A 27,832-nucleotide genomic window follows, 5' to 3' on the forward strand; every position below is an offset into this window, starting at 1 on the left:
TGTTATCGTTTCTATGATTACACCACCATCATCACTATGATTGTCGTCACTATTTTGTCACTTTTATCATTGTTGTCACTCTCGCTATCACTATTCTAGTTCACCACTATTGTTGTCACCACTACCACCATTTTATTACTGTTATTGTCACTACCATTGACAATGTTATTACCACCATCACCACACTATTGTCACTATCATTGTCATTTCACCATTACCATCACCACCACTGTCACCTCCATTTTGTTACCTCCATCATTATTGTTGTCATTGTTGTAACTATTCGACCCCACCACTACCCTTAGTTTTAAATATGAAATTAATGTTTGACCTGATCAAGATATTTGATCACTAGGTCAATAGTGAAACAAACATATCACCAATTGACTCGTATGACCCAACATGTTTCCTTTCTTAGGCATGACTCTGCCTAGGTGAGTGAGTCACTGGTTTAATCACAAACTCATTCGGATCATACTAGGTTCAATGCATTATTAGTCCAATAGGCAATTCGATCCAGTTAGACCTCTCGATCAATGGATCATAGTTAACTCATTTTATTTATTTTCAATTTGTAGTATCTTTTTAAGAATTAAAAATAAAGAATAAACTAAAACCGAAAACTAAAGTTGATTTTGATTTTAAAAAAATTCAAAATTAAAAACAAAAAACCTCCTCGAACAAGACCTTAAGTTTTGTTTCTCCAAAACTGAATTCTCAACCAAAATTTTACTCACAAGCATATTTTTGATTGGAAATAAAACATGATTTCTAACTGATTTTAGCCTGAGCATACTTTTGAAACACTCATTCAAAATTCAAACATATCCATAGAGGATGAGACTCAACGCGGCCATGCTGGAATTCTTTAAATTCGTCGACATAACGATTCACTGACATTTTTAGACGTACGTACGTTTAAAAGTGAATAATAGTAAATCATTAATTAGTTTCTCCTCAATAAACCTCTTCATTATTCATTAATATATTAATTTAGGTCCGCGTGATGAATTGAGTTGAATTACTTGAGTGGGAAGACAAGACTCTGTCGTCAGCTACAGCAAGTTGCTTGGCATCATATTTGCATCTGGACGAACTAAAAGCAACGGATTAATGTAGTTCTATAGCATGTACTGTTACTCCAAGAAAAGTCATAATGGTGATGACAACAATCCTAAGTTGCGTGTATATTAAATTATATTAGCGCATACATTAAATTATTACGTGTGTGCAAGTCAGAGACCAAGTCCTACTCCACTAGGCCAAACCCCAGAAATTAATCTGCTTTAATCTTCCAATAAATGCTCCCTATTTGAGTGTTAATTTGGACCGTTTCTCCTTCAAGCTGGCTTCAAACCTGGATTTCAGGACGCGGGGAAACACATCAAAAGTTCCAATTCAAATTAAAATAGTGCAATGAGGCGATAGTTAATCCGTATGGTTTTTGCAAGTTCAATTCAGAACATTTTTGCATATAGCTCCCACGACAATAATTTGGACACTCTTAAAATATAGTATTGTCTAAAAATGAAAGGTGTGATATTTAAACATCAAATTAAAATATTCTTCCATCCATAAACTAATAGAGTGTTTCTATCAATTAGTAATTAGTTATTGGCTTTTGCATGTCCGTGTTTTACACTTTTACTATCAAATTTTTGTCATTTTTTTATTTATAATTAATAAATCAAATTTATGACATTATGGTTTTTTTTTTCAGATTTATGACATTATGTTTAGAAAAGATACTTCGGTGAATCAGGGTCGTGCTAAAAAATTTAGAACATTTCCTAAAATTTACATGCAAGGCCTAATTAATTTAATATAACTTATCAGTTTTTATTTTATTTATCTAAACTTGGTGAAATTTTATGTTTCACCCAAATCAAAAGTCATCATGACAGGTGATTCATATATATCCTTGCTGTATTCTAATTAGTTGATAGTTAATACAACTAAATGGTGTTATATATTAGAATATACGTACGTGAACTCCCCCAACTTTAAATTTTAATATATATATTAAAAATAGATAGAATTTATTTCTTAAAAAAATAAAAAATATTTTTTTTATAAGAAAGAACATTTTAAACAAACATATAAAAAACAAAAATTTATTTAGCTTATTTAAAAAATAAACTCAAACAAACAAGCCCTATGCCATTGCCGGTTTTAACTAAAAAGAAAATTTCTGACATCAGACAACCTAACATACATGTGCTAGCTCTAACCCATTGAGTGCAAATAAAGTCATACCACAAAGCAATTCCTACTTAAAAGACCCAAGCGATGGAGTGCTTGTTTTGTTACCTAAAATCAATTTTACAATACGGATCCATTATACTTAACGTAAAATTTATTACTAAAATTAATTTAGATGCATACTTTAATTATATTTAATTAATTCTATTAAAATTAACTTTATTCTACCAAAAAACAAAAACAACTTCACCAAAGTTTAATACAAACAGAAGAGGAATACTGGAATATGAATTATATATGAACCAGAAGGTGAAAATGCAACACAGTTCCGTATACACATCACCACATCTACCTGGCTAAACTGGACCAGTACGATCAAATTATCAATTGATTTATCAATAAATTTCTCTTTAATGCTTTAACTTTCTCATTGTTGAATTCAAAAGCTCCTATTTTAGATTAGAAGAATCCTTCGTAGCGTCAGGATTAATGCATTATAGTTCATTGACCCAAAAACAACCAGCATGATCTTTTATGTACGAAGATCAGTTCCAACTTCCATGAAGGTTCAAAAAATGGAAGATCAACTATTATATTTATTGCTTTTTAAGAACGTTGGACAGATTAAGTTTCTGACCAATGCATTAAAATTATGTACTCGTTCGGCCTTCATAATCTTCGTTCGGTTGCCTAAATATGTAGCTCGCGAAGCCATCTAATCTAATGTTCCGGTTGCGTGTCCAGCACATTAAACATGGCATATGTCACATGCACTGGGGTAATTTGCTTGTACTTATCATTTGGTAGAGTAAAACAAAATTGGGTTGATGAAAATAGAAAAGCTAAATGGAAATGAGTAAAAAATAAAGTGAAAAATAAAAGACAAGGTTTTGGTTTAAAGAGAAATAAAAATAATGAAGAAAACATATAGATAAAATAGAGTGAAAATAATTAGTGAATGCCATGTTTTTTAATTTATTTCTCTCCTCTCTCATTTTCCTGTTATCAAACACACTTTTTTTTTCATCCATTTTCCTTCTATTAAACACAGTATTTTCAAATTACTAAAAAAAAAGTAGCATAGGGATGTGTCACTAAAGCTTTTTCTTAGAAATTAAAATTGATGTACAAGAGATCATTCAATTGTTAGATTTTAAGTGAGGAGAAGCCAAATGCTACGATATCAAACTCATTTGTGAAACACATGTTTCAAAAATATTTTTGTATAATTTAAAATAAATATTTTTTTTCTTAATCAGTTTTTTTTAAGATAAAAACTATTTCTTATCTATTTATTCCTACTTTTTTAGAAATTGTGTTTGACTAAGTCTTTAATCTTTTGATCAGTTGGAGATTTTTATATATAATTTTCTCTCTCTCACGGAATACTAATAAAAAATGAATAGGCACATATACATCAAAATATCCTTTGTCTATTTTCCTTTTTTTATAAAATTATATTATATTATTATAATTATATGTTTTGGAGCATAATATTTTTTTGATTTGGGATTCGTTGAATTAACGGATTCTCATATTTTGAGAGATAGATAGATGCATATTAATTTATTCGATCAATGTGCAAGTTTCTCTTTAAGAATAATGCATAGTGTGTTTTAACTCAAACTTTTCTAAATTCTCCTTTATTATTTTATTTATTTTTAAATATTGTTATAAGAATTATTTGTGTACTAATTATATGTGAAATAATTATACTTCTATGTTTGTAATTTTAATTTCCTAATTATTTTTCTAACACCACATTCGTGGAAATTATTCGTGGGATAATAGTAGTCCTTTATTTGTCGTCGATCAACAGGAAATTAAATGCATGCAAAAGTCTACGGAAAATGCATGCAAGTCTCTAACTCATTAAGACAAAGTTTGGACCATAGAATATTCAACTCGGGACCTTAATTGACATGGTTTGGATTGGAGACATTCAACACTTTTACCGAGCCAGATACTGAACATCAACTATAGCCTTTGGCCTTTGCACGCATGACATCAAAATTCCCCTATATATAGGACCTTAAGGAAAGCCATCAAACAATATCGAAAAACTTAGAATCTACAATCTAGCCTTCATTGACACTCTTCAATTCCTCTGTAATTGCAAGTTTTCCACTGTGCAAACAATTCATAAGCTTTCGGCTTTTCTTTGGTTTCACCTTGGAAAAAATAAAACAAAAACTGAATCAAGCATATACAGACGAACTTTCAACTTTCCAAATATTCAGTGAAGTAACTTTGTGATTTATATATATGGAGAGAACATTGTCATCCCTTCTACAGATTCAGCCTCCAACCTATGGAAATTTAGTCACTATTCTCAGCATCGACGGAGGTGGTATCAGGGGCATTATCCCCGCAACTATTCTTGCTTTCCTTGAAGCCCAACTTCAGGTCTATATGCATCTATTTACATTGATGTGTGTGTGTCTATCTAAATTCTAATTATGTTTAAGGGCTTTGAGTTACCATATATACATGCGCAGTTTTTTGGCATGTATTAAAAAAAAGAGAGGCATGCATTAAACCAAATTAAAAATTGTTTGAAGTAAAAATGGATATTTAAAACCAAATATATCAAACAGCAATTCTTTTCTACACCATCAGTTTCTTAAAAATAATTAAAAACAAAGCATTGTGATAATTAGCATTTTCCTTTCTATACATTCATGGAAAGAAAACCAACAAGAATCAAGGATATATAAACCACATTATATATCTTATATGTTAATTATATAACTTAATGTAGTCTGTTAACAATTAACGATTTATATATACATGCAGGAGTTGGACGGTGAGGATGCAAGGCTTGCAGACTATTTTGATGTGATTGCTGGAACAAGCACAGGTGGTATTGTAACAGCTATGCTAAGTGCTCCAAATGATAATCAGCGTCCTCTATTTGCAGCCAAGGATATCAAGCCCTTTTACTTGGAACATTGCCCAAAGATTTTCCCACAACACAGGTATGTTAATTGTATACTCTTTTTTTTTTTTATCGAACAAAAGAATTTTTATTAATCATAGACATATATCCTCATCCCTTTAATAACAGTAAATTATTGACAAATTTTAACTTTTTATCACGTGTCGATATTCACACACAATAGAAAATCTCTTGATAATATATGTATATTTACAAATGAGAAAATATTGTATCTGTACAAATTTTGTATAATAAAGATAGAGGGGAAGATAAGAAATAGTAAACTAGAAAGAAAGAAAAATGAAATATAAAGGAAAGTTGTAAAATTATAGACTATATAAAATTATAAATGTTAGGATTTTACCTTAACAATAAATATAATTCTTTACAAAATACACCATATATTATAGTTTAACTTGTACTCATTGAACACAGTGGCTTGTGGGGATCGGTAGGAAAGTTGCTGGGATCGTTGGGAGGACCAAAATACGATGGAAAATACCTTAAAGAAGTGGTGAGAGAGAAACTAGGGCAGACACGTTTGCATGAAACGCTGACGAATATAGTGATTCCCACGTTTGACATAAAGACATTGCAACCAATCATTTTCTCCTCTTACCAAATCAAGAGGTCTCCTTGCTTGGATGCTCGACTCTCTGACATATGCATCAGCACTTCTGCCGCACCTACTTATCTTCCAGCCTACCACTTCAAGAACCAAGATTCACAAGGAAACACGCACGAATTCAACCTTATTGATGGTGGCGTTTGTGCTAATAATCCGGTACTTACAAATAACTCTTTAACTAGTATTTTTAGGTTAAATTAATTTTTTTAATCTTTTAAATTGTTAATTAGGTTTGATTTAATTCTTTATTATTTTTTTACTTTAATGATTTAAAATTATTTAATAATAATTTTAAATTGTCATAGAATATAATTTTTTAATACCATTAATTTAATTTAATAGTACCATCAAATTAAATTGATTTTAAAAATTAAAGAATGAAAATGAATAAAAAAAATCAAATTAACAAATTGAATTAGAAAAATAAATTAGAGGTCGAAAAACTTATTTAAACTTTTTTTATGAAATTGTATTTAGGAATAAATATTCAAATTTTAGTCTCTATTTTTTTTTAAATTAAGTAAAAATGAATTTTAAAAACATCATATAATTATTTAAACTATTTAGTAATATATATGTATTGTAAGCATCAATAATTATTTGGTTTTGGGACTTCTCGTGATCCAGACTTTAGTGGCGATGAATCAAGTAACAAAGCAGATAATTAATGAAAATCCGGACTTCTTTTCCATCAAGCCAATGGAATATGGTCGTTTCCTGATAATCTCTCTAGGCACTGGAACCCCTAAGAATGAACAGAAATTCAATGCACAAATGGCAGCAAAATGGGGTCTGTTGGATTGGTTAACCAATTCTGGTTCTACTCCCTTAATCGATGTGTTTACTCAGTCCAGCGCAGATATGGTTGATTTTCATCTTGCTACCGTCACTCAAGCACTGCATTCAGAAAATAATTACCTTCGGATACAGGTAATTAGCTATAACTCTAATATTATTTCTCCTTTATGTTTATTTAGAAGAGAAATGTTAGTGAGTTTCTTTTTTAATACATTTTTTAACATATATGTTTTCTGATACTGGTCAAAATTTATTAAAAATTATAAATTTTTTTAGTATTATACTTGTTATTTTATCGTGGGCTTTCAATTTCGGTACTAAAAAAAAGAAAAATAATAACTTTTTTCCTTTAATTTGGGAAATTCAATCAACGTGCAGGATGATACATTGACCGGTACAGACTCTTCAGTTGATATTGCCACAAAAGAGAATTTGGAAAAACTTAGCCAAATTGGTGAGAGGTTGTTGAAGAAACCAGTATCTCAGATCAATTTGGAGGATGGTCTGTTTGAATCGGTAGGAAATGGGGAGACCAATGAAAATGCTCTCAAAAGGTAAGGTTATAATTGATGGGTCATTCAATGATTATGCCTAATGTACTTTAGTTATTATCACTATTTATTTTTTTGAAATCAGATTTTTTTTTTAAAATATGAAAATAAAGCCATGAGAAAGAATGCATGATGCATGTATCACTTAGGCTAGAGATACCCGGAGTTTTAATTAATTCCTAACACTTCAACCCAAGACAAATAGCAAAATACATGATGAAGATCCTGTCCAAAATGAAAACTTAGCAACTCACATAAATAATCCCAACAAATATATGCCAGCAAAGAAATCTTCGTAAAAGCTACCACATTCATATTCTTTGCCAGACTTATATTATACATATAAGTAAAGCTAATATTGTTGTTAATCTTTGTAGGTTTGCGAAAATACTTTCGCAAGAGAGGAGGCTCCGAGAATCAAAATCCCCTCACACTAAGAAGGTCCCAAGCTACTTTGCTCGTGAATTCTGAGTTTCCTTTCTCAAGCTAGCTATACGTTTGAGTGTTCTTCTAATCAATAAAATTAATTGTCGATTTCATGTATATTTTGTAAGAAAAATTATAAATTCTTCTTTTACAAGCAAAATTATAAATTAACATATATCGGTGGTAAAAAAAATCAGAATAAATTGAATCAAAATTATATCCAACTGTTGTAATAGTAAAACTTGTCTCTTATTATATGGTGCATTAGAAATCTTGAATGTGGAGTTCAAGGACCAACAATTAATATAGATAACTATTTTAACATTAAAAATATATTTAGTAGTCATTATCATTATAATTATAATGATAATTATTCAAAATCTGACCTTACAAATCCAAAACATTTGAACCAATACATGTTCCATTTGATAAAATAGGAGAAAAAATAGATTTGAAGGTTTTAACGAATAATGAATATGCTGTGTAAAATTAGATTTAAAGAATAATAAAGATGACTGCAAAATTAGGATTCAAAGAATAATGAAGATAGAGGATAAAAAAGTAATGAAGGCAGATACAGAAATAGATAGGGATTCTGTTATTTTTATACAAAATTATATTTTTTTACGATAAAAAATATAAAAAAGGGGGCGTACTTAGTAAGTTGAGAAGTGAATAGCAAAAGTAAAAAATTATTTGAGTTGTAAGTTGTAACAAGATATTTTGGGCTATTATTCTGAGGATTGAACTTGTTAATACGGGCTCTTAATGGGCTGTATTAACGTAACTGTAATATTAACACATACAATAAAAATCGTTATTCACGTTTTTCAGAGTTAAGATGCTCGAAAAGATATGCTCAAATAGTTCCAATGCCTTCTTATTTTATTTCTTATTCTCTTTTATTTTCCTTCCTCTTGGAAATGTTGTCTCAAATTATGTAATTTTTTTTAATCCACTAAGGTAAGTCCAGTAATGATGGGTTGAAAATTTGAAATAGACGCATAAAGATTTAAGTTTAACCTTCATTGCTATTATACTTTGTTTTTTAGTTTAGAATTATGATATAGTTGTATCCATGAAAGGATAATTATAAAGATTTACTTACCTTTTTTTATAAAAATAAAATAAAATCAATTCCATCTTGTGTCCTTTCTATTTTTTTTTCTTTTTTTTTTCATCATCTCACTTATTAGTTATTATATATTTTTTTCTTTGTATCTCTGTTTTCTCCATCTCAATCTAGTTTGAAATAAGATGCATAATTATAATTTCCTTGACGAAAAGATGGTAGGAGTAAATGAATAGAATGCAAGCCAAGGAATAAAATGAAATTAATTGTCCTTTTTGAAATTGTTTAAGATTTTGTGATAATTAAATAACTTAACTAATTGTTTAATTTCTAATTTGCTTCCTTTTTTTTCTCAAATGATGGAATAAAAAATTAAAATAGTTCTTCACTTTTATCAAAGAATATTTAAATAATGATTACAATTTTATCTATTCCATGACATTTTATTTGACACGTCACGTCATGATCAGTGGATATCCTAGTAGGGCCTCAGTGATCAGCGTTACAGTCTACAGATAAATGGCAACTCTTCGTTCAAACAATGTGGTACTAATCTTATGTATAATCTGCTTGTTTCTTTTGTGTATTAATGCAGAGTTATGAGGCTTTAAATCAAAGATCTGTGGTTGTGGAACCTATACATTCAGTGTTATATTAAAAGCAAGGTAATGTTGATGCTTAATTTTCTGTTGATTATAATCATCAACAAACTATGGTGTTGGCTAGGAAACACGACAGACAATTTCGACCTAGCCATCTGAGTAAACTGTATCTATCTAAATCGAGGTAAGGTTTGTGCAAATTCCATTCTAAAGCATAGCTTTTGCACTGTTTTAACTATCTTTTTTTATGAGTTTATCTTGACTTTTGTTCTTGTCCCTATTTTAGGTCCTAAATCCTGATCCATGACTTTAACCGACATCATTACTCCATTATACTAATTGATGGAAATCACGATGCATTATTGTTTAGCTTTTGTACCTTAAATGGGTGTTTGAACTTTTGTTTAAACAATAAAAAAAACGTGAGTTTACTATACGCTACAACACAAAACTTCTGCGTTAACATAATTTAAAGACACACTTTCAAACACATTGTTGTGTTAGTTGACAACTAAGTGGTACCATCTAGCAATATTCTTATGTTCTATTCTCTTCTCCTGACCCACTCTAGCTCTTATTACTGTGCCAAAAAAGCTCTGACCCTTATAAAAATTTCAGACAAAACTTAACATAATTAATTTTTTAAAATAAATATTAGTTATACATTTTCTGTAAAACACTTTATTATTAATTAAAATATAGTAAAAATTAAAAAATTATAAAAAATAGTCATAACATAAGAAATAAAATCTACAAAAATCTATGATTTCCAATAAATTTTAATTAATAATAAAATTTGTTAAAGCATAAATGATTACATGGTATAGGACTACCTCTGTCTCTACTAATATCAACGTGACACATGATTTAGTATTATTATTATTATTTTGTAAATTAAAAAACATAGATTTATACCAAGTAGAGATTGGTTGGAACTATAGTCATATACACACATGTGTTCTTAAATTATCTAATAATTTCACTTTCTAATTTTTTACTTCTTATATTATTTTTTAGTCAAAATTAACTCTAACCCCAGTAAAGAGCTACCTTTATGAATCCATGTTTGAGATTGCTTCTGCTTCACCTGTATCTTTGTTGCATGTTTAGATTACTGTTTGTAAGACATGATTTGAGTTTATGATTGGTTAAACATGATTTTTGCATTAAACAAGATGTTTGGATGTGTTAGAAACGTAATTCTAAATTGTGAACTCAAATCTCATTCAAGCACTTGGAAGTAATTTTTGCATCACTCTTAACTTGAATCATATGGTTTGTTATAAGTATACCTCTATTTAATATTGTTATTGTAGTTAAGCAAGATAAAACACAATTGGTAATTATATACACAATTAATGTTGATTATAAGTTTTCAAATAATACTGTGTGACAAAACCAATTTTTGAATATTTGTTATCTAAACAGAAGTTATGTTACTATAAACCCATGTTTACTTAAAATCAATTGTATAAAGTCACGTTAGTTCAAAATTAATTAATTTTACAAATGTATATCGAAAGCACACATTGATAAGATGCTTGTGCTCAGTATGACATTCTTCTCAATTCTCATATGTATTTAGTAAAATGTAGAAATATAGTCTTCCAATTGGCTCTGTTACTTTCTGGCTTTTCTGCCTCTCCGTTTCAAACAGGGATATTGTGGGCTTATGTCACGCATGTCTTATGTTCTTTTTTGACTGGAAATGATTCCTAATTTCCCTGGCACTTTTGACATGTTAACAGAAATTTTTTTTTTTTGCTTCATAACGTGTAAACTAGATAATAGAAATGAAAGACCGAGCTGCATGCCACTATGATTCTTTCTATACTAGAATTTACAACCTGGGGAGAAAATTGAAGAACGGATAATAACATTAACAAAGCACGAAGCCCACATACAAATTTATTTTATAGAAATTACAACACTGTCAGATAGTAATTAATAAAACACATGACAGTAATTATAAACAGGGAAAGAAAACAAGTTGTATGGATTTCCAACAGTGAAATACATTAAAAGAAGAGGCTTCCCAATCTTTGTTGAATTTTATTAATGGATCCACACATAACACAACACAGGAAAAAAGAACAAAATGACAGTAAACATTCAATGTTCATTAATGAAATGAGCAATGCGTTTAATCAAACTCTTTGCTTGCTCGCAGTCGGGGTTGAAGATGTGAAACACATGATCCTCCCCTGGAGTCTCGTGGAACTCAGCAGTTCCTCTCCAGTCACTGTTGCTCAACATTTTGTGATAAAGCTTCCCCCTTTCCCTCAGTATGTCTTTCTCCGCAACAGTAACAAGAACCCTATCGCAAGCAACCCCTTCAATACCCGGAGCCTCCTCCACAAAGGGGTTAATCAAAGGGTCATCGTTCCCTTTATCCGAAGGACAAACAAAACTCCACCACTTATCCACCATCTTCTTCCTCTCCGGATCAGTAATCTCCACTCCAATTGCTTCCTTTCCCCAGAAATAAGGGTTCACCATGATAAGACCCGCAACCTTGAAATCGAAACCATCATTTGTTGGAAAATTATTATTCAATTTTAAGGCCATGTAGTGTCCCAGGTTGGCACCTGCGCTGTCCCCTGCTAGGAAGACTCTGTCAAAGTCAACGTTGTCCCTGATCCAATCTTCTTGGTGGTGTTGTTTAGCACGAGAGGCGTCAGCGACCCATTGAATCGCGGACCAAGAGTCTTGGTACGCGGTGGGAAGAGGGTGTTCTGGCGCGAGCCTGTAATTGACGGAGAGAGCGACAACGTTGGCCTCGGCGACGAGGTTGTTGAGAGAGGTGTGGTAGAGAGGATCGGAGGCGGAGGAGATGCAGAAGGCGCCGCCGTGGAAGTAGACAAGTAAAGGGAGCTTATTGGCGGTTGGCGGGGTGGAATTGGGACGGTAGAGCCTGCCAGTGACGCCGGTTTCGGGGACGACGAGGATGTCTTTGGAGACAACGTTGGTGTCGGAATCGAGGCCTGCGGGAACGACTTGGGTGCCGGCAATTCTCTCGACCGTGCTGTCTTTGTGCACTCGAAGGTAAGGAGGAACATCAACCGAGATTTCCGGGCTGTTTGGAACATCCATGTGGGACTTGCCTCTCTCTGTACCGCAGTGTCCACTCGCACTAGACAACAACCAATTTTATGTTTACAACCTCATACCATTGATCTTTTTTCTTGGAGTGAATAGTGCAAATGGTTTTACAATTTCAACTAGTAAGCTGTCAATTGTTGTGGTTGTTTTCAATGCATCACACCATAACTTATTTAATTCATTAATATTAAAAAATAGTTAATTTTGTTGATAATAATAAATTTATATATTTTTTAAAAAAATATCATTATCTTTAATATTTATTTTTCTAAATACATATTAATATAATGTTTTTCTTATTTAATTAGAAGTATTTTTAGTTTAAAAATAATTAATGCATAAGATAATATAAATTAAATTTTATATAAAAGAACGAACAAATTTTAAAAATTTGATCTTATAAATAAGAAAAGGATAATAATATTTTATTATTTATATATTTTTAATATTTATAAGAATGCAAATTAAAAATATAAATTAATACCATAAAATAAATCAATATCTGTTCTCATGGAGTAGGAAAAAAAAAAAAAAGACCAAAGAGGTTTTTTGTTTTTTCTATCATGTTCCGCGTTTTATTATTAATTTAAAACAACTCTTATTCAAATCATTTAAATAATTAATTAGAAACAAATAACAGAGTGTATTGCATGATTGATTATGCATAGGCATTATTGAAGCTATAAAAGTTGGGACAATCTCATTATTTTTTCACATCACTTTAACTTTCTTTAGTCTATCTAATTAATTAACTACGAAATAGATTAGGGGAAAATTAAATTAATGAGAAGAATATACAATATTATACTATTCTATAAATTATAAAAAAATAGTATAGGATAAAGAAATGTCAAGTAAATTTTATTCAACATAAGGAGACAGGAACAAAATATATCCTAAAAGCTATTAGAAAGATTGATTAGGCATGCTTAATTTGTTTAATGAATGGAATCGTAGCCCCTCTTCTTATTCGCCGGAAGGTAGGCCCATCATTGATCCATGGGCTGTCTGAGCGTGATGATGTAAGTCACAAAATATTTGATCATTTGATGCATTTTATTTTTCTATAGACTCGTGATTCATGAATCTGGTTAATGGTTATACTAATGCATAATTCCATACGCTCACCTAACAGACATCATATTAAAGAGCGGAAACGAATAAATTTTGAAAAAAAAAACGAAATAAGAAGAAATGACAATTATTTTATATATAAAGTAAATTCTGCAAAAACAATGTTGGCAATACTCCAAGTCTCCGAATAAACTCTTATGTTATAAATTGCACACAAAAAAAACTCTTATTTTATGAATTTAAATTCTTATTTTTAATGCAATAATATTAATTTCCTTTTCTTTTTCTCCTCAAAACACTTTTATTATTATTTAATGCTTCTTTTATATGTTTTTTAATTTTAAAAGTTGTTAATTATTTTTTAATATTTCTTTTACCTTAAAATTCTGTTTTGTTTCTTTAAATCTCAATTTAATTATTTTTAATTTAAATTTTTATCTAGAAAGTTAAGTATTTATGCTCTATTTTTTATTTTTTTTGAAACGGTTATTCTTTTCTCCTTAAATTTAAATTACATAGACTTTTACTCATTTAATTAAATTATATATATCTTCACACACTACTGCAAAAACGACATTTTAAGTCGGTTAAGTAATTATTTTAACGTCAGTTTTGAACCGTCGTAATAGCCGCCGTCGTAAAAGGTGCAAGTATTTTAAAGATGGTCTTCTAAACCGTCGTTGTAAATAATATTTTTTACGACGGTTGCCATAAAACCGTCCTTATATGTATACGCGTTTTACGACGGTTGCCATAAAACCGTCTTTGTATGTATATGCGGTTTACGACGGTTGCCATAAAACCGTCCTTGTATGTATACGTATTTTATGACGGTTGCCACGAACCGTCGTTGTATATGACATGCGAAAATGAATTTTTATGCCGGTTATAAAATAACCGGCGTAGTAGGTGTAACATACTAAGACGGTTATACAATAACCGTCGTAGTATTGCTTTTTTTTTAATCTTTTTTTATTTATTTTTTGCTTGACTTTTTTTTTTGCCTTTTTTTTTAAGGTATTGCATTGGCTTTTTTTTTTAATTAATGTATCTATGAGAATTTTTAAAAAGCAGAAGTATAATGGAGAAACAACAATTAGAATAAAAAAAATGAGTCAAGAGTCAACACTAAAGAATAAAATACAAATTGTATACAGGAATCAAAATGGCCTACTAATTGATAAAAAGTGAAAAGTATATGCTGGATAAAATGATCAACAAGGTAAATATTAAAGCATTTTTTTCTTCTTGAGTTAAAGACCAGTCAAGCTTGAAGCCAAAAGGAAAAAAGAACTTGTAGCTGTTCAATGTACTCTGCATAATAAAGTGTGTTCAATGCAAAGTTACCACTCCATTCCATCGAACCTTGAGGATTGATAAAGCCATCAAGATAAGTCTTCATTAAAATTGTTCTTGAATATTGCTTCCATGGTCTTCGAAGATAAGTCCTAACCGGGTTTTGAAACAACAATATTCCAAAAAGTTCCTCGCATATCGTGATGGATGCTTCATAGAATCAGAAGCCTCTTGATTGAAGCTCTCCAGAAGATCACTTGAAGAGGTCCTAAGGATTCTGCATTATTTGTTTTATATTACAGTTGAATTTCCAATCAAAAGTATGACCCATTGTGTCAAACAAAAAGGAGTGAAAGGTCCAATATACCAAATAAACTAAATCCAACAAGACTGAAAATTGAAAACTGATTATGAAGCAATAATTTCCAAGAAAACATGCTAAGATGTACAAAAATGCACTTACTTTGAGCATCTACGAACAACTAGGTTTGCAACAGGAGAGAGCTCTCGTATAAAGTTCTTCCCAGCAGAAGGAGAATTTTCCATCTCTTCAAATTCTTCACCAAAGTAACTCTTCTTGCCAAGCAACCATTTCAATGATCCTTCTTTTACCAAACCTTCAAGCATATTTCTGGTTTTGCTAGCGACGGGCATATCTCTTTCCTCCCCACTATCTTATTGAGTTGGAATACAAGATACCCAGTACCTAATCTTTCTTAAAGTTGTTGCATTTACTGAAACATAAAAAGTTCACAAAAAAATCAGTCACACCAAATTGAATCCTCAAAACTATAAAATCAAACTACCAGGTACCAACCAAAAAGGCTCAACCTATCCACTCCCATCTGCATGACATATAGGTATTACAGTTGGAACTGAGTGATCAGACCTATAACTAATAAGCTAAAAACAATTCTTACAATTGTAAATAAACTTGTTAATAACCACTTATGGAAGAAGAAGAAAAATGAAGTAAACTTCTCAAATCAGATAAAATTAATTTATACATCTCAGCTTTTGGAGAAGTAGAGCGAGATAGTTTTTTTTTTTTTATAAAAGTTGAAGAACATAAGTTGAATTATGAAACTTTTCATAATCCTGCAAATTCTAAGATCTAGTACTGCATTATATTTCATATTGTTCCCTCTCTAGCTCTCTTTCCCATCCATGAAGTTCATAACTTGAAAAATACAATAAACTAGATAAACATAGCTTGAAACAGGAACATGAGTTAAGGAATTAAAGGTTAGGTTAAGCGTATACTTTTACTTTTCTGAATTCATGTCCATGTGGGTTACATTAATTTCTTATGATATTATGTTACATGCATTGTTTGCTATTGTGTTCCAACAAATATAGAAAATTGCACAGGCTGAATACGATTAAATAATCACTAATCTCTCTTGACTATGTCCAACACATGAGTGCAGACATTAATTTCAAGATCACTACATATCTATTAACTTTCCATCATGTAAGGTTAAATGAGAAATCAGCCCAATCATTCACAGATACAAGTTTGATACCCTCCTCACTCTAATCTGCATATAACTACCTCACGGTCTCTTTCTAAAACTAACTCGTACAGGGTTTTTAAGCTACTGATGGCAATTTTTAAAGGGGGGAAATTATCTGAAGGTAAGAAGAGATATGAAGAGATGTTGAGGAAGATAAAGTGTCCATTAACAACATACAAATGTGTTTTATGTTAAAAAATAGCAAACATATTTTTATTATATAGTATTACTTATTGTATTGACTGGATATCACATATAATTAAATTAAACAATATGATTTATCATCATATATGATGAACTCATCACATGTGAACTCATAGGGCTGAAGCAACTCTTCCAAGAGCTAAATTTTGTAAAGTAGGCCCTATGAATACCATAGGTGATAATCAGGCATCCTTGCACATGTGCATTTAGATTGACTGTCACTACACAATTTGTTGGTTCTATTCTATTGATTAACCAGCAGATCTTCACTAAATCTCTTTGTGGACAGAGGATATCATATGTATCAAGATAGATGAATATGAATTATAAGCATCGAGTTGGGGGGGAATATTGAGATTACAATAGGATTGTTGAGGTTATGATAGCATTGCATTGAGATTTTCAGATATAAGCTGAGATTGTGCTACAATATTTGATTTCATAGTAATTAATTCCCCTTTATTTTCTGTACATAATTAGCCAATTAGGCTGAAAATCTTGCAGATCTTTTATTCTTTCCCTAATTATGGGAAACCCATTGTATATTGTTTCACTGTTTCTATATATGATATGGATGACATGCTCACTCCCAAGCAAGTTTTCAAACAATCTCATAGTTTCCTTCAGATTCAAGTGATAGAACACACAACACAAAATTATGTTGAAGTGACAGTGCAAATAAGATATACCAATAATGTTTAACAATCTACTTCACACATGGATGCATACCCTAACAAGCAAATTACCTTTTAAACATAAATAAACACTTCTAATCAGGTTTGGCCATTCATACTTCATTTACATTATTGAGAATTTTTTAAAACCTAAAAAATGGCTACTTTCCTGTTTCACATTTAGCTTCCATTTATAACTTGGACATATGGAAAAGGGGAAAGTGAGGATTAAAATCAAAGCTAAGAATATTAAAAGAAGTCAATTATAAAGGCATTATTCTAAGTTCTAGAGTTGGTTCTAAATCACTAAAATGGGAGATTGAAGAAAAGTAATAATAACATAAGAGACTTACAAATGCAATGAATTCATGGTCTTTGCTCCTCTTTGAAGAGTTATTTCATAAGTGCGGTCACAAAGATCTTGCAAAAATAGTTCTAGAGCTTTAGCTGTAATGCATTCAAGAGCAATGTCAACAACATGTATATGACAAACAAACAACCAGCAGCCTGAAGTTAACAACAGAGTAAGTCAAAGCAACTCACAAACTAAAACAGGCACAGCGAGTGCTATCTTTCCAACATCCTCATCAGCTTGCATTATCTTCTTTATCCGAGCCTGCAATTTGAAGATCTCATCACATCAAATAAAGTGTTCTTTGACAAGAGCTCACTCCTTATAATACTTAATAAACAAGTAGAAGAATTTAACAGAGTCCAAATTACAAACTAACACCCTTATGAACATTATATAATTCAACTTAAAACTTGATTAGAAGTTTATAGAAGTGGTGTCTCTCTCTGTCTCCCTAAATTCTCCCCCCTCTTGAAGTAAGGAAAAATCATTATGTCTCCCAACTCTCTAATAGATGGTAGTTACTGTAAGTATTTTATTAACTATACATGATGACTCTGTATGCTGTGAAAGTATAATGGATTAAATTGCTAGATAACTGATAAAAGCAACACATTTTATTAGAGAGAAATAGGTATAAACCCCAATTACAAAGATCAGAATCACTCAGAAAAAATTACTGGAGGTTAGCCAAAAGAATATAACCAACTCCAGAAACATACATGTAAATAATTTTCCTTTTCCCCTTTCCTCTCTTTTTATTGCATTTAAATAACAATACTATATCTCAGGGCAATTAAATATCTTGTTTCTGCTGGCAAATAACAATACTATATCTCATGTTTACTTCCTACCTTGACAGAGCTTCCAACTTCCTCTAGTTTCTGCATTAGTAGCAGCTCCCCAAAGGATTAGGATCATGTTTCAATGACATTGATGGAGACATCTAAAAATCAAAGAAAACAACAATGGGTGAGAGAGAGAATGAGACAACAAGTAAGCAGCAAGAACAATGAGTTCTAAGTTCTAAGCGATATAAAGGTACATAGTCCTATTTTTTTATTTTTTTCCCACTCACCTAGTCTTATTAGAGCAAAACTGTAGGCACAATCCTATTTTTTTTTATTTTTTTTCCAACAAGAGCAAGTTAAACACAAACTAAAACTTAACACATTCAAACAACTAAAACATCATGTGTTTTCGTACTGTGGGGAATGTGTTGCTGGTGTAAGAGATGAGCAAAATAGAATCCCACCACTACACATAGAGTTTGGTCCACGCTTCTTTCCGAATCCCACCACTACAATCAAACAAAAAGCAAAATTAAAACCCATTTCACGAAATCCCCAAATTCACAATCTCTACTATTCTAACACAACAAAATCGAATTTTTCAGTAGAAAATGGGAAAAAAAAAGAAAAACTAAGGATGTTGAACATTGTGGGTATAGGCATCTGAACACAACCCTTACCTCTTGGAGCAGCAACAATATTAGGGTTAGGTGTTTTCGTTCTCACAAAAACCCTACCCTTCACCGGAGACGGGTCAGAGCACAGGTTGGGAAATGTCCACGACGAGCTTGTGGAGGTCAGGGCAGGGTGAAGGGCGAGAGTGAGATGTATGGAGGTCACGGCAAGGTGAAGGGTGAAGGGCGAAAGGGCATGCGCGTACCAAGACTGAAGCATAAATAATTAATAAAAATAACTACAAATGAGACAAAGGCGGTTTTCGTATAAAACCGTAGTAATAGGCTAACAAACAAAGGCGGTTTTTATAAAACCGCCTTCGTAATGTTTGTATCAAAAGCGGTTTACAAGACCCGTCGTTAAGCTTTATAAAAAGTTGGTATTAATTTCAAAATTGCCACCGCAAGCTATATTACATCGATTATTTCATAACCGACTTAGATTCAACGATGTTGAATCACACTTGTGTAGTAGTGACAATTTTAAAAAGTGTTATGTATTTTTTTACTCAAATTAAAAAATATTCATATAATACACAATATATATATATATATATATGTTGAGTTTTTAAAATTTGGATGGAAAAGTTCAATTCTTTATCTAGCCACCTTTCGGGTCTGAATTCAACCAAGCCTTCTGTAGGCTAATTTTGTCGATGGATGCAACCAAGCTTATATAAGTAATTTCTTGTCAAGCATATGAGAAATATATTATTGATATTTTATAGTTCATTCTAAACAAATGACCATGCTTGTTTAACAGGTATGTGTATTTATTAATTGGAGAAAGTATATCCAATGTTTAACAGGTGATTAGTTGAAGTATATGCCATGCTATAGTTTATCAGTATCATCATTATGAAATCAGCTTCCCCTTCCGCATTTTTGTTAGCTGTGAGATAAATGACAACTTTTAATGATTGTACTAATGACGCCATCATCTATTTACATACCAAGAAATTAATTGAAGGTACTATTTGCTTGATTCAGTTATTAGAATGATTAAAGAAAAAATAATTCCAAATCCTCCAACAAATCTTTCTACTAGCCTTTTATGATAATTAAGTAATAAATGTATTTTATATTTTCAATACATTAAATGATTTATTTTTTATTCAATACTTACTATTATAAGTGGTAGGATGAGGATTTATTGGAGGATATAACATTACTCTTAAAGAAATAGTTCGTGTCTAAATTTGTAGGTCGGTGTCACCTTTTATATCAGAACTGCAACACAATGTTCATCGTATTTTTGTTGACAATTTCGTGTTATAACAAAGCTCAGAAAACTGATACCTACTGTCATTATTTTTTTTTTTCGGAAACAGCATACCTACTGTCATGTGTTATTATGGAATAATAATATAAGAGTTCTTCATTTTAAATACGCACAACTATATGAAAAAAAAACCATCATCTATAAAAAATCCTATAAAAAGTAAAAACCATTGTGCTTCCGCCTTTCAATATTGATTACTCTGTGTGGCAGTTACAGTTCCTGAAAACAAAGATAAAATAAAAGTACTAACTTATCTCAAGTAAAAAATGGTTAAATAACCTCATAAAAGATAATTAGTGTAATTAATCATATACTTTAATTCAAGATGGTCCAATCATATCTTTTATAAAGTTGTTTAACCTATTTTTACTTGAGATAATCTTATAAAGTAGCATAAGAGGTGAACAAATATATTCATGGTTTGTTAGAAGTTGGTTGCATTTTAAGCGACAACCATGACTCAGAAGGTGACTTGGGCAGTGGTGGAAGCAACACAGCTCTGCGGCAAAGACCAAAAGGCCATCCCTCGCAATGACAAAACTCCTGAATCACTGAGGGCCTCCTATATTTGGACAAGTCAAGTTCGTTCAAGCTTGAACATCGTGAAAGGTTTGTCTTCACAGAATAGAATGCTTCCCCCCCACTTGGCGAACTTGAACAGCGTGAGAAATAACTTTTAACTGACAGAAACTCTTCTCCTTCATCACTTTCTTGATCACTCTCCACCTTTTCTTGTGGTGCCACTGCCTGAGTAGTGAAATAAAGTTCTTTCGTTGCTGGAGAGTATACCCAAGAAAAGTTGTGTCTCAACACATTTGGCTTGTGCTTCTGTTTCTCCATGGTTCGGCTTATCACTGCTGAGATAAACAACTGGGGATGCAGATGAAAAGAACAATATTCATGATGGTCTTCCATAAGTGAAAAATTAAGAGTCTAAAAATCTGATTTTGGTTCAGGTTAACTGGTATTTAAAAATCACATTAAAATATTAATTTAATGTTGATCTCATATTAAAGAATTGATTTTGAATTAAAATAATTTAATATAACTTTTGCTTTAAATAAAAAATTTAAAACTAATTTATTTTTAGAATAAAAACTTTAAAAAATTAATTTTAAATAAAATTAATTTTATTAACGCTCTATGATGGAGATACTTACTTCTTGTTCCTCGTCAAAATCGCTCACTGGGTACTCATCCTCAAAACTTGAAGTTGAAAGCCGTGCTGCAAAACTCTGGCAACTGGAGAAAACTTCCTTAATAAAAGTTGCCACAAGGTATTTGCATCTCTTGGGATGGTTTGGTGGCTCTTCATGGTAGAACACACCCATGTGGAAATTAATTATCATCAATTTGTCAGATAGGAGCACATTTATATATCCATGGAACCATCAAATTCTGTAGATTTGATGTTCGAATTGACCTGCTTCGTTGATAGTGGCCCAGCAGCGTACTGGGAGCACTAAAAATGTTTTCTGTTCTTTAAGGTAAAGACAAAGTTAAAATGGCTTAAAGACATTTTAACTAATGGCTACAATATTCAATTTAGGATTCAAATGTTTATTTGACAACGGTTAAGTAATTTTGGTTGGAAAATTTTTATGTGCGCTAGGAATAATGGCATCAGATCAATATATAACAACGTGGCATGTGACACGTCTTTGTGTTTTGGACGTATTATGTATGCCTGTGGTACACATAAGAAATGTCTCCACCAGGTAACCTTCAAGGATTTGTTTATTTCTGAGCGTAGAGATAGTGCTTAATGAGTGTTACACTTTAAGTTAAAGTCATCGTTAACGGGACGTGCCACCGAATAAATACTGCTATTTGATAAATCTAATTGTATTGGTTATCCTCCAAATGAAGTTATATCGGGAAAAAACACAGAAAGGGACAAGACCTTAGGGACATGTTAATCTAAAATGACCCCTTATGGTATGCCTTGAAATTGACTCACATTCACATGGTATAAAGATGTTATAAAAATGTCTTAAGAAAAAAATGTTAGTAGTAATAAAAAAGGATTTCGAGTAAAAGAAAAGAGAAAGTAAAATTATTTCTAGAATTGATTCATTGCATTGCAAAACAACTAATTAGGGATCAGATTCACGTGCACGAAGTAGTCTTTTTTTTTTTTTTTTTTTTTGCGATCATGCACATGTAAAATTTGGAAGACCCAGTTAAATTATTTAAAGTGTGTTGAGCTTAACTCTATTCAACATGTCAACCTAGTCTTCCTAGATGGTTTGGGGGCAGTTTGAAACTCAATTTATGAGCTTCAAATCGTAAATATGGGCCAGAGAGGATACAGTTTCCTAGTTTAGTTCATGGTTTTCTTCTGAGTGTTTGCCACTAGAAGTTAAATCGATCAAGTATTGAACATTTTGTGAGTATTCTAACAGTTTTAAATAAAAGTTTCACATTGAATAAATAAGAAGAAATAAATATAATTTGATTTTAAAATCAGAAAAATTGTTTTATCTGAAAATTATTGGATAAGTTTTTGACTTCGGATACCAGTTTCACTTGGTCAAACCATATCTTTTATAAATCACTTCCCTCTTTTTTCTTAATTCACTCTTATTGAAGCATATAGTCCTTCCCGATAATTAAGCGTAGGGTGCATTTGCGTAATTGGGGGTCTCTCAAAGTCTCACCATGTAAAACACCTCTTTTATGCATTATAGTTGGCAAGTATTATGAGTTAAATAAAAAGGTGAGATCAGCCAAAACTCATGTTTGACACGTGTTAGTCAAGACTCTAGAATAGCAATAATGGCGGTTGAACAGTTAAGCCTAAGCAGCGTAAGTTGCAAACTAAACCTAAGTAGAAAACAAAAAAGTAGGCTAGGCTCAAGAACCATATTTAACTCCAGCTGGAAAAAAAAAGGTTTAAACATGACAATTTTTTAGTCCAATCCTAACCCATTTTGATGGTTCTAGCCACAGTTATTAATTACATATTCTGCTTGGTAGTATTTCAATCTTAAGTTGAAAATCTCGAGGATCGGGTTGACAAAATAAACTGGGTAATATAACTACTAAGTGAGACATACATAAACATTTTATTATACATGTATAATTGTAGGTATGATTATGATGGATAAAAGGAAGGGAAGCGGACAGAGAAGATTGATGATGAATTGATTATCATCAACATCACGAACAAGAATGATACTATGAGTAGGATTCTAAGTCCCACAGATACAATGAATTATGTTATCAGATAGCTTACAACAAAACAACATGCTCATCAGTTAAAAGTCACCTTTCCTCAGTGTTAGACCCGACCTTGGTGGAAAATCCTTGGCACTGAGGTGAGTCTGTCAAAAACCGCATTTTGACCAAAACAAGTCATAAATGAACATAGGGAAAATTCTTTGCTCCCCAGTTCATTTCTTTTACACAAAAAACATGTTGAAGAACAATGGTATATAATCCACGAGCATGCAAAGGCTTTGCTAAGCTAGCTTTGCACTCTTGTGTAGTCTACAAGGGAGCTCTGGTTGATCTCGTCACATTTGGTATTTGGTTATTTGACTCATGAACTGATAACTCCAGAGACCCATGGAACGATCACTGGTGCAGAAGGATGTGAATTTCGATATGATTCAGGATACTTATCCTTAAAATTTAGTCGAGGTTTCTCAGCCTGGATTCAAAATATCAATTAGAGTATATTAGCCAGCGAGAAGGAAAGATAAATGATCACAAGATGAAAATTTTCAAACCAGACAAAATATAAAACTCAATAGTATTTTCTCAGACCACAGAGAGAATAAAAGTATCAAAAGCCATTATGCAAGTACATAGAGAAGTTCTTACATATTTCAGCCAACATTCCTGATGTTTGTGCTGGTAGATATCTGGAGAATGACACCCAAACTCAGATGGGCAATAAACCCATATATTGCATTTCTTTTCCCCTTCTTTGGCATGTTTCGCATGGTCCAAGCAAGCCTGACAGCAATCAGCTGCACTATCTTTGTGGAAGGTAAGACCCCATCTTACTGCGGCGCCATCATAATCTGTGTGCAGTTCAGCATGGCACTCGGGTGAAACGGGTCTGCCAGGAAGGACCTCCTCCTCTGGAGAGAATGTATACTTGGTAAGTCCAAGAATAAATTTCTGCAAGAAATCAATATACATGCACACTACTTCCAGATTCTATCATGCATAATGCATTGTTCACTGATTCCGGGAAACCACTCAAGTGATGCATAAGGGGAAAACTACAATAGAAAAAGAAAATGGATATTACGACTGAAGAAACTGATATTACCAAACTCCTCTGCACCCTCAGGTTTGTCGTCATGTTCTTTATTAGAAACTTGAGCAGGTATCCAGAGGCCAATCTCTTCACAGAGCACAGCCCAATCAGACTCCAAAGCTCTTACTAGCATACCTAGGAAGTTGAATACAAGGTGTGAAAGGTTTGTAAAGCATCCATTACCAGTTTGCAGAGCATTATCTAAAAGCATCACACAATCTGTCACAGACACAACAGAAAATCAATGATCATACCAGCTTCTTCATGGGGGATGGTTGAATTGGAAGTCCCCTTCACAAGAGCTGACTTGACCTCTTCCAGTTTTTCTTTGCGCCAACTCTCAACTACTTCTGTATTATTGAAAATGTAATATCACCAAAATGAGCAGAATAACTTGTGTTACAGATAAGTTAGGAATACTACCAAATTCTTTAAATTTTTTCATTTAAATGACACCACCAAATTTAATGTCTAAAATAGTGTAGCTTATAGTAACTCATTAAACCAGGGGACTAGACTCCTCATTCTTGGGATGAACTTTTTCCTCAGCACATTATAGAAATGGTCATGCAGTACAATATTAATCTTCACTAGAATGGTCATGCTATGTTACAAGTCACCTTTATCTAAGCTATGCCTTAAAATGACAATTAAATCATGAAAGCATAAATAAAACAATTCCAGATGGAAAGTTTATCCCCCTCCCCAGGTGAGAAAAGGAATAAACCAAACATTATACACCCAATGCAACCAAGACATTTTAAGCTGTTGATTAGTATCTCAAACAATGTAAGCCCCCTTTACATTTAAAATTACACAAGGCAAACTGATGGTCTCTCTCTATGATTCGGGATGACAAATAACACATTTAAAATACCAAGTTATGTGATATTGTGATGTTCAGAGATTTTACCAATTAAATACAAACTAATGTTAAGTAATTTACTTGATCTCTCTCTCTCTCTCTCTCTCTCTCTCTACTCTCTGGATATGGATACGATGAGCATTTCATACTTTCAATTTGAGTGACTAAAAACTCAGTCAATGTCTGCACTTCTTACTCAATATACACAGACAGAGGGATCAATTCAGTCAAAATCACTCTTATCCCCTTCAATAACTTTCTACTGGATAAATATATCCCAAACCCTACCCTTGGATTGGAAGTTTTTATCATATAGAACATATCAACAAATCTTAAATTAATTCAAAATTATTTGATACCGCATTAGCATGAATAAAAAATAATGTAACATTTACTTTCAAAATATTTTTAATTAAGAACTGTACAATTAGATTCTTATTGTTGCTTAATTTTTAAAAGATTGGCACAAACAACTAAGGTGATTAAATACAGTTATGATTTATCAGTTGGATTGGCAAAACTAATATTCTACATATGTTAACAAGTTATTGAAGGATGATGTGTGTTAAGTCTTACATCAGTGTAAAGTGTAAACTGATCTCTCCTCAGCTAAAATTAACTGCAACAATTTTCAAGTTCCTTCCTTATTGTCTCTAAAGTTATAATAGAATCTTCCACTCTCATTGATTAACATAAACAATTATAATTTAGCAAAGGACTTATTCCTGTAGCAAAAGAGAGATGCATCATGATAAGAACCTTAGAGAGCCACACCACAAAAGCTATTTGTTGTAGTTGGAGAGCCTAAAGCCTTACAAACTCCACACCAGAATTCCCATACTTCCAATGTGGGATTCAAGTCCTACATCCCACCATGCTCTACAGCCTTGACGCCCACATGGGCTGGATGTGCACTAACCCTTTTACTAGGTCCCAGAAGAACACTACAATGCTAGCGTCATCACCCACGCTGCTCGTTTGCAGATGAGAGACATGGCAGAAGGCTCTAATTCCAATTGATAAGAATCTTGGAGAGCCACACCACAAAAATTAGTTGCTGTAGTTGGAGAGCCCAAAACCATATAAACCCCACACTAAAATCTCATACTTCCAGTGTGGGACTCAAGCCTCATACCTTACAATTGGATCCTAACACATTATATGGACTGATCTAGATTAATGAGAAAACAGCAAGAACTTAAACGAAATTCCTTATCATCAAACTCTCAATCAGGAATAAAAGCTTAGACACAGCTATAAAACCAGCAGTTGGTGCACTTTTGTGATAGTAATGAGGTGAGCACCCAACGGCTAACACTTGCAGTTGGTTGCAAAGCTAAAAATTATGGTAAGGTGGTGGAAAATGCATTTTTATTACTGAAAAGCCAAATGCCAGAGTAGCAATACAAATCATATCTTATCCTATGTCAGCTTAGCTTGAATGTAAACACAATATTTAATAACTAGTGTTATCAATACACAAGATGCTTAACAATGTTCACAGAGATTCTTATCAGCAAAATTCACAAACATGCATTCACATTTACCTCGTTCCATAGCAATATCTGTTCTACTGGAATTCAAGCTCCTTAGTCTCTGCAAGATCTCATCAATTATGTTCTGTTTCAAATGCCAGGGCAACTTAACTGCCTCAGTTTCACTCGAAAACTCCGCTTCTAAAGCCTTCACCTATATTAGAACAACGATTTCACAACATTAACTTCAGCAAGTGACTAACGGAAGCAGATACAATACAAATGGTTCACACCTCTAAGTTCTTACCCACTTAATTAACTCCACAGGTTTAAATTCCCAGCGGATTTGGATTGATTCCTCCATTTTCCGAATCTGATCTGGGCTATACAACGCAGCTGAAAAAGAAAACCCTCATGCAGCAACCGTTATTATTAGTGTTAAAAGGAAACATAGAGAGGAAATTGATTGGTGTTAGTTAGTAACTTACCGTTGCGGGAAACGTTTCCGGAGTAGATGTAAAGAGAAGCATAGAGAGAGCGAAGAACGTAGAGAGCAACAGCAATGTTGAAGAAGCAAACTAAAAGAGTGGTTTTCTTGTAGGAACAAACCCACTTGCCTCTCGCCATGTTCCTCTCTTCTTCATCCCACCATTGCACGCTTCCTCTTTTGTTTAGAAAAGCCTCTTCTTTCGTACACTTTAATCTGAGATCGAAGAATCGAAGCAAACCTCAAGTGACAAGCTTGCGCTACCAATTTGAGATTTGCTTTTCCTATTCGAAGGTGATTTTATTTTTATTTAGCTTTCGGGGTTGTGTAGTTTTCGGCGGTGAATGTGATCAGCCTATGGACCATGGAGACATCGAACCTGGGTTGGTTCTATCGTACGCTTTTTGTCTGAGGTGGGAATTAGACGGAACACCTAATCATTTCGGTGATTCCACGATTATTATTCATGGTGGTCATGCTATACTGCGCACCCCATTTTAGACTAACGTGCGCCCTAATTTTCAATTTTTTTTTACTTGGTAGGAAAGT

At 32.3% G+C, this 27,832-nt stretch overlaps 4 protein-coding genes and 1 long non-coding RNA gene across 6 annotated transcripts; 1 reads left to right on the forward strand and 4 right to left on the reverse strand.

Moving 5' to 3' along the window:
• Positions 1-4,279: 4,279 nt before the first annotated feature.
• LOC114414003 (patatin-like protein 2) lies at positions 4,280-7,689 on the forward strand. Its single transcript, XM_028378383.1, has 6 exons — positions 4,280-4,608; positions 4,999-5,180; positions 5,576-5,924; positions 6,396-6,698; positions 6,945-7,120; positions 7,495-7,689. Exons 1-6 carry the CDS (start codon positions 4,468-4,470, stop codon positions 7,586-7,588), a joined length of 1,245 nt encoding a protein of 414 aa, XP_028234184.1. The 5' UTR covers positions 4,280-4,467; the 3' UTR covers positions 7,589-7,689.
• Positions 7,690-11,076: 3,387 nt separating this feature from the next.
• On the reverse strand, positions 11,077-12,413 carry LOC114414704 (probable carboxylesterase 2). The gene has a single exon (XM_028379070.1). It carries the CDS (start codon positions 12,308-12,310, stop codon positions 11,330-11,332), a length of 981 nt encoding a protein of 326 aa, XP_028234871.1. The 5' UTR covers positions 12,311-12,413; the 3' UTR covers positions 11,077-11,329.
• Positions 12,414-17,437: 5,024 nt separating this feature from the next.
• LOC114414705 lies at positions 17,438-19,167 on the reverse strand. 2 transcript variants are annotated; one of them, XR_003667252.1, is made up of 5 exons: positions 18,908-19,167; positions 18,643-18,736; positions 18,291-18,382; positions 17,628-17,700; positions 17,438-17,531 (listed from the first exon to the last, which is right to left on the reverse strand). It is a non-coding gene; the product is annotated as an uncharacterized LOC114414705 (long non-coding RNA). The 2 variants fall into 2 exon arrangements; XR_003667253.1 differs by having other exon boundaries at positions 18,692-18,736; positions 18,908-19,153.
• Positions 19,168-20,303: 1,136 nt separating this feature from the next.
• Positions 20,304-21,615, reverse strand: LOC114414706. Its single transcript, XM_028379072.1, has 2 exons — positions 21,344-21,615; positions 20,304-21,053 (listed from the first exon to the last, which is right to left on the reverse strand). Exons 1-2 carry the CDS (start codon positions 21,530-21,532, stop codon positions 20,598-20,600), a joined length of 645 nt encoding a protein of 214 aa, XP_028234873.1. The 5' UTR covers positions 21,533-21,615; the 3' UTR covers positions 20,304-20,597.
• Positions 21,616-23,239: 1,624 nt separating this feature from the next.
• Positions 23,240-27,703, reverse strand: LOC114414707. The gene is made up of 7 exons (XM_028379073.1): positions 27,285-27,703; positions 27,104-27,192; positions 26,869-27,010; positions 24,711-24,806; positions 24,469-24,591; positions 24,012-24,274; positions 23,240-23,838 (listed from the first exon to the last, which is right to left on the reverse strand). The coding sequence occupies exons 1-7, from the start codon at positions 27,421-27,423 to the stop codon at positions 23,728-23,730; spliced, it is 963 nt and encodes a 320-aa protein (XP_028234874.1). The 5' UTR covers positions 27,424-27,703; the 3' UTR covers positions 23,240-23,727.
• Positions 27,704-27,832: the final 129 nt, after the last annotated feature.

Source organism: Glycine soja, chromosome 6 (assembly GCF_004193775.1).
Source record: "Glycine soja cultivar W05 chromosome 6, ASM419377v2, whole genome shotgun sequence".
NCBI classification, from domain to species: Eukaryota; Viridiplantae; Streptophyta; class Magnoliopsida; order Fabales; family Fabaceae; genus Glycine; species Glycine soja.

Excerpts from the sequence above, each read along its gene's own strand:
- LOC114414003 (XM_028378383.1), top strand. The coding sequence starts at position 4,468 with ATGGAGAGAACATTGTCATCCCTTCTACAGATTCAGCCTCCAACCTAT. Across the intron at positions 5,181-5,575 it reads AAGATTTTCCCACAACACAG|TGGCTTGTGGGGATCGGTAG; the intron begins GTATGTTAATTG and ends CATTGAACACAG. Across the intron at positions 6,699-6,944 it reads ATAATTACCTTCGGATACAG|GATGATACATTGACCGGTAC; the intron begins GTAATTAGCTAT and ends ATCAACGTGCAG.
- LOC114414704 (XM_028379070.1), bottom strand. The coding sequence starts at position 12,310 with ATGGATGTTCCAAACAGCCCGGAAATCTCGGTTGATGTTCCTCCTTAC.
- LOC114414706 (XM_028379072.1), bottom strand. The coding sequence starts at position 21,532 with ATGATAATTAATTTCCACATGGGTGTGTTCTACCATGAAGAGCCACCA. Across the intron at positions 21,054-21,343 it reads ATTTTGACGAGGAACAAGAA|TTGTTTATCTCAGCAGTGAT; the intron begins GTAAGTATCTCC and ends CTGCATCCCCAG.
- LOC114414707 (XM_028379073.1), bottom strand. The coding sequence starts at position 27,423 with ATGGCGAGAGGCAAGTGGGTTTGTTCCTACAAGAAAACCACTCTTTTA. Across the intron at positions 27,011-27,103 it reads CTGTGGAGTTAATTAAGTGG|GTGAAGGCTTTAGAAGCGGA; the intron begins GTAAGAACTTAG and ends GTTCTAATATAG. Across the intron at positions 24,807-26,868 it reads AGATATTGCTATGGAACGAG|AAGTAGTTGAGAGTTGGCGC; the intron begins GTAAATGTGAAT and ends TCAATAATACAG.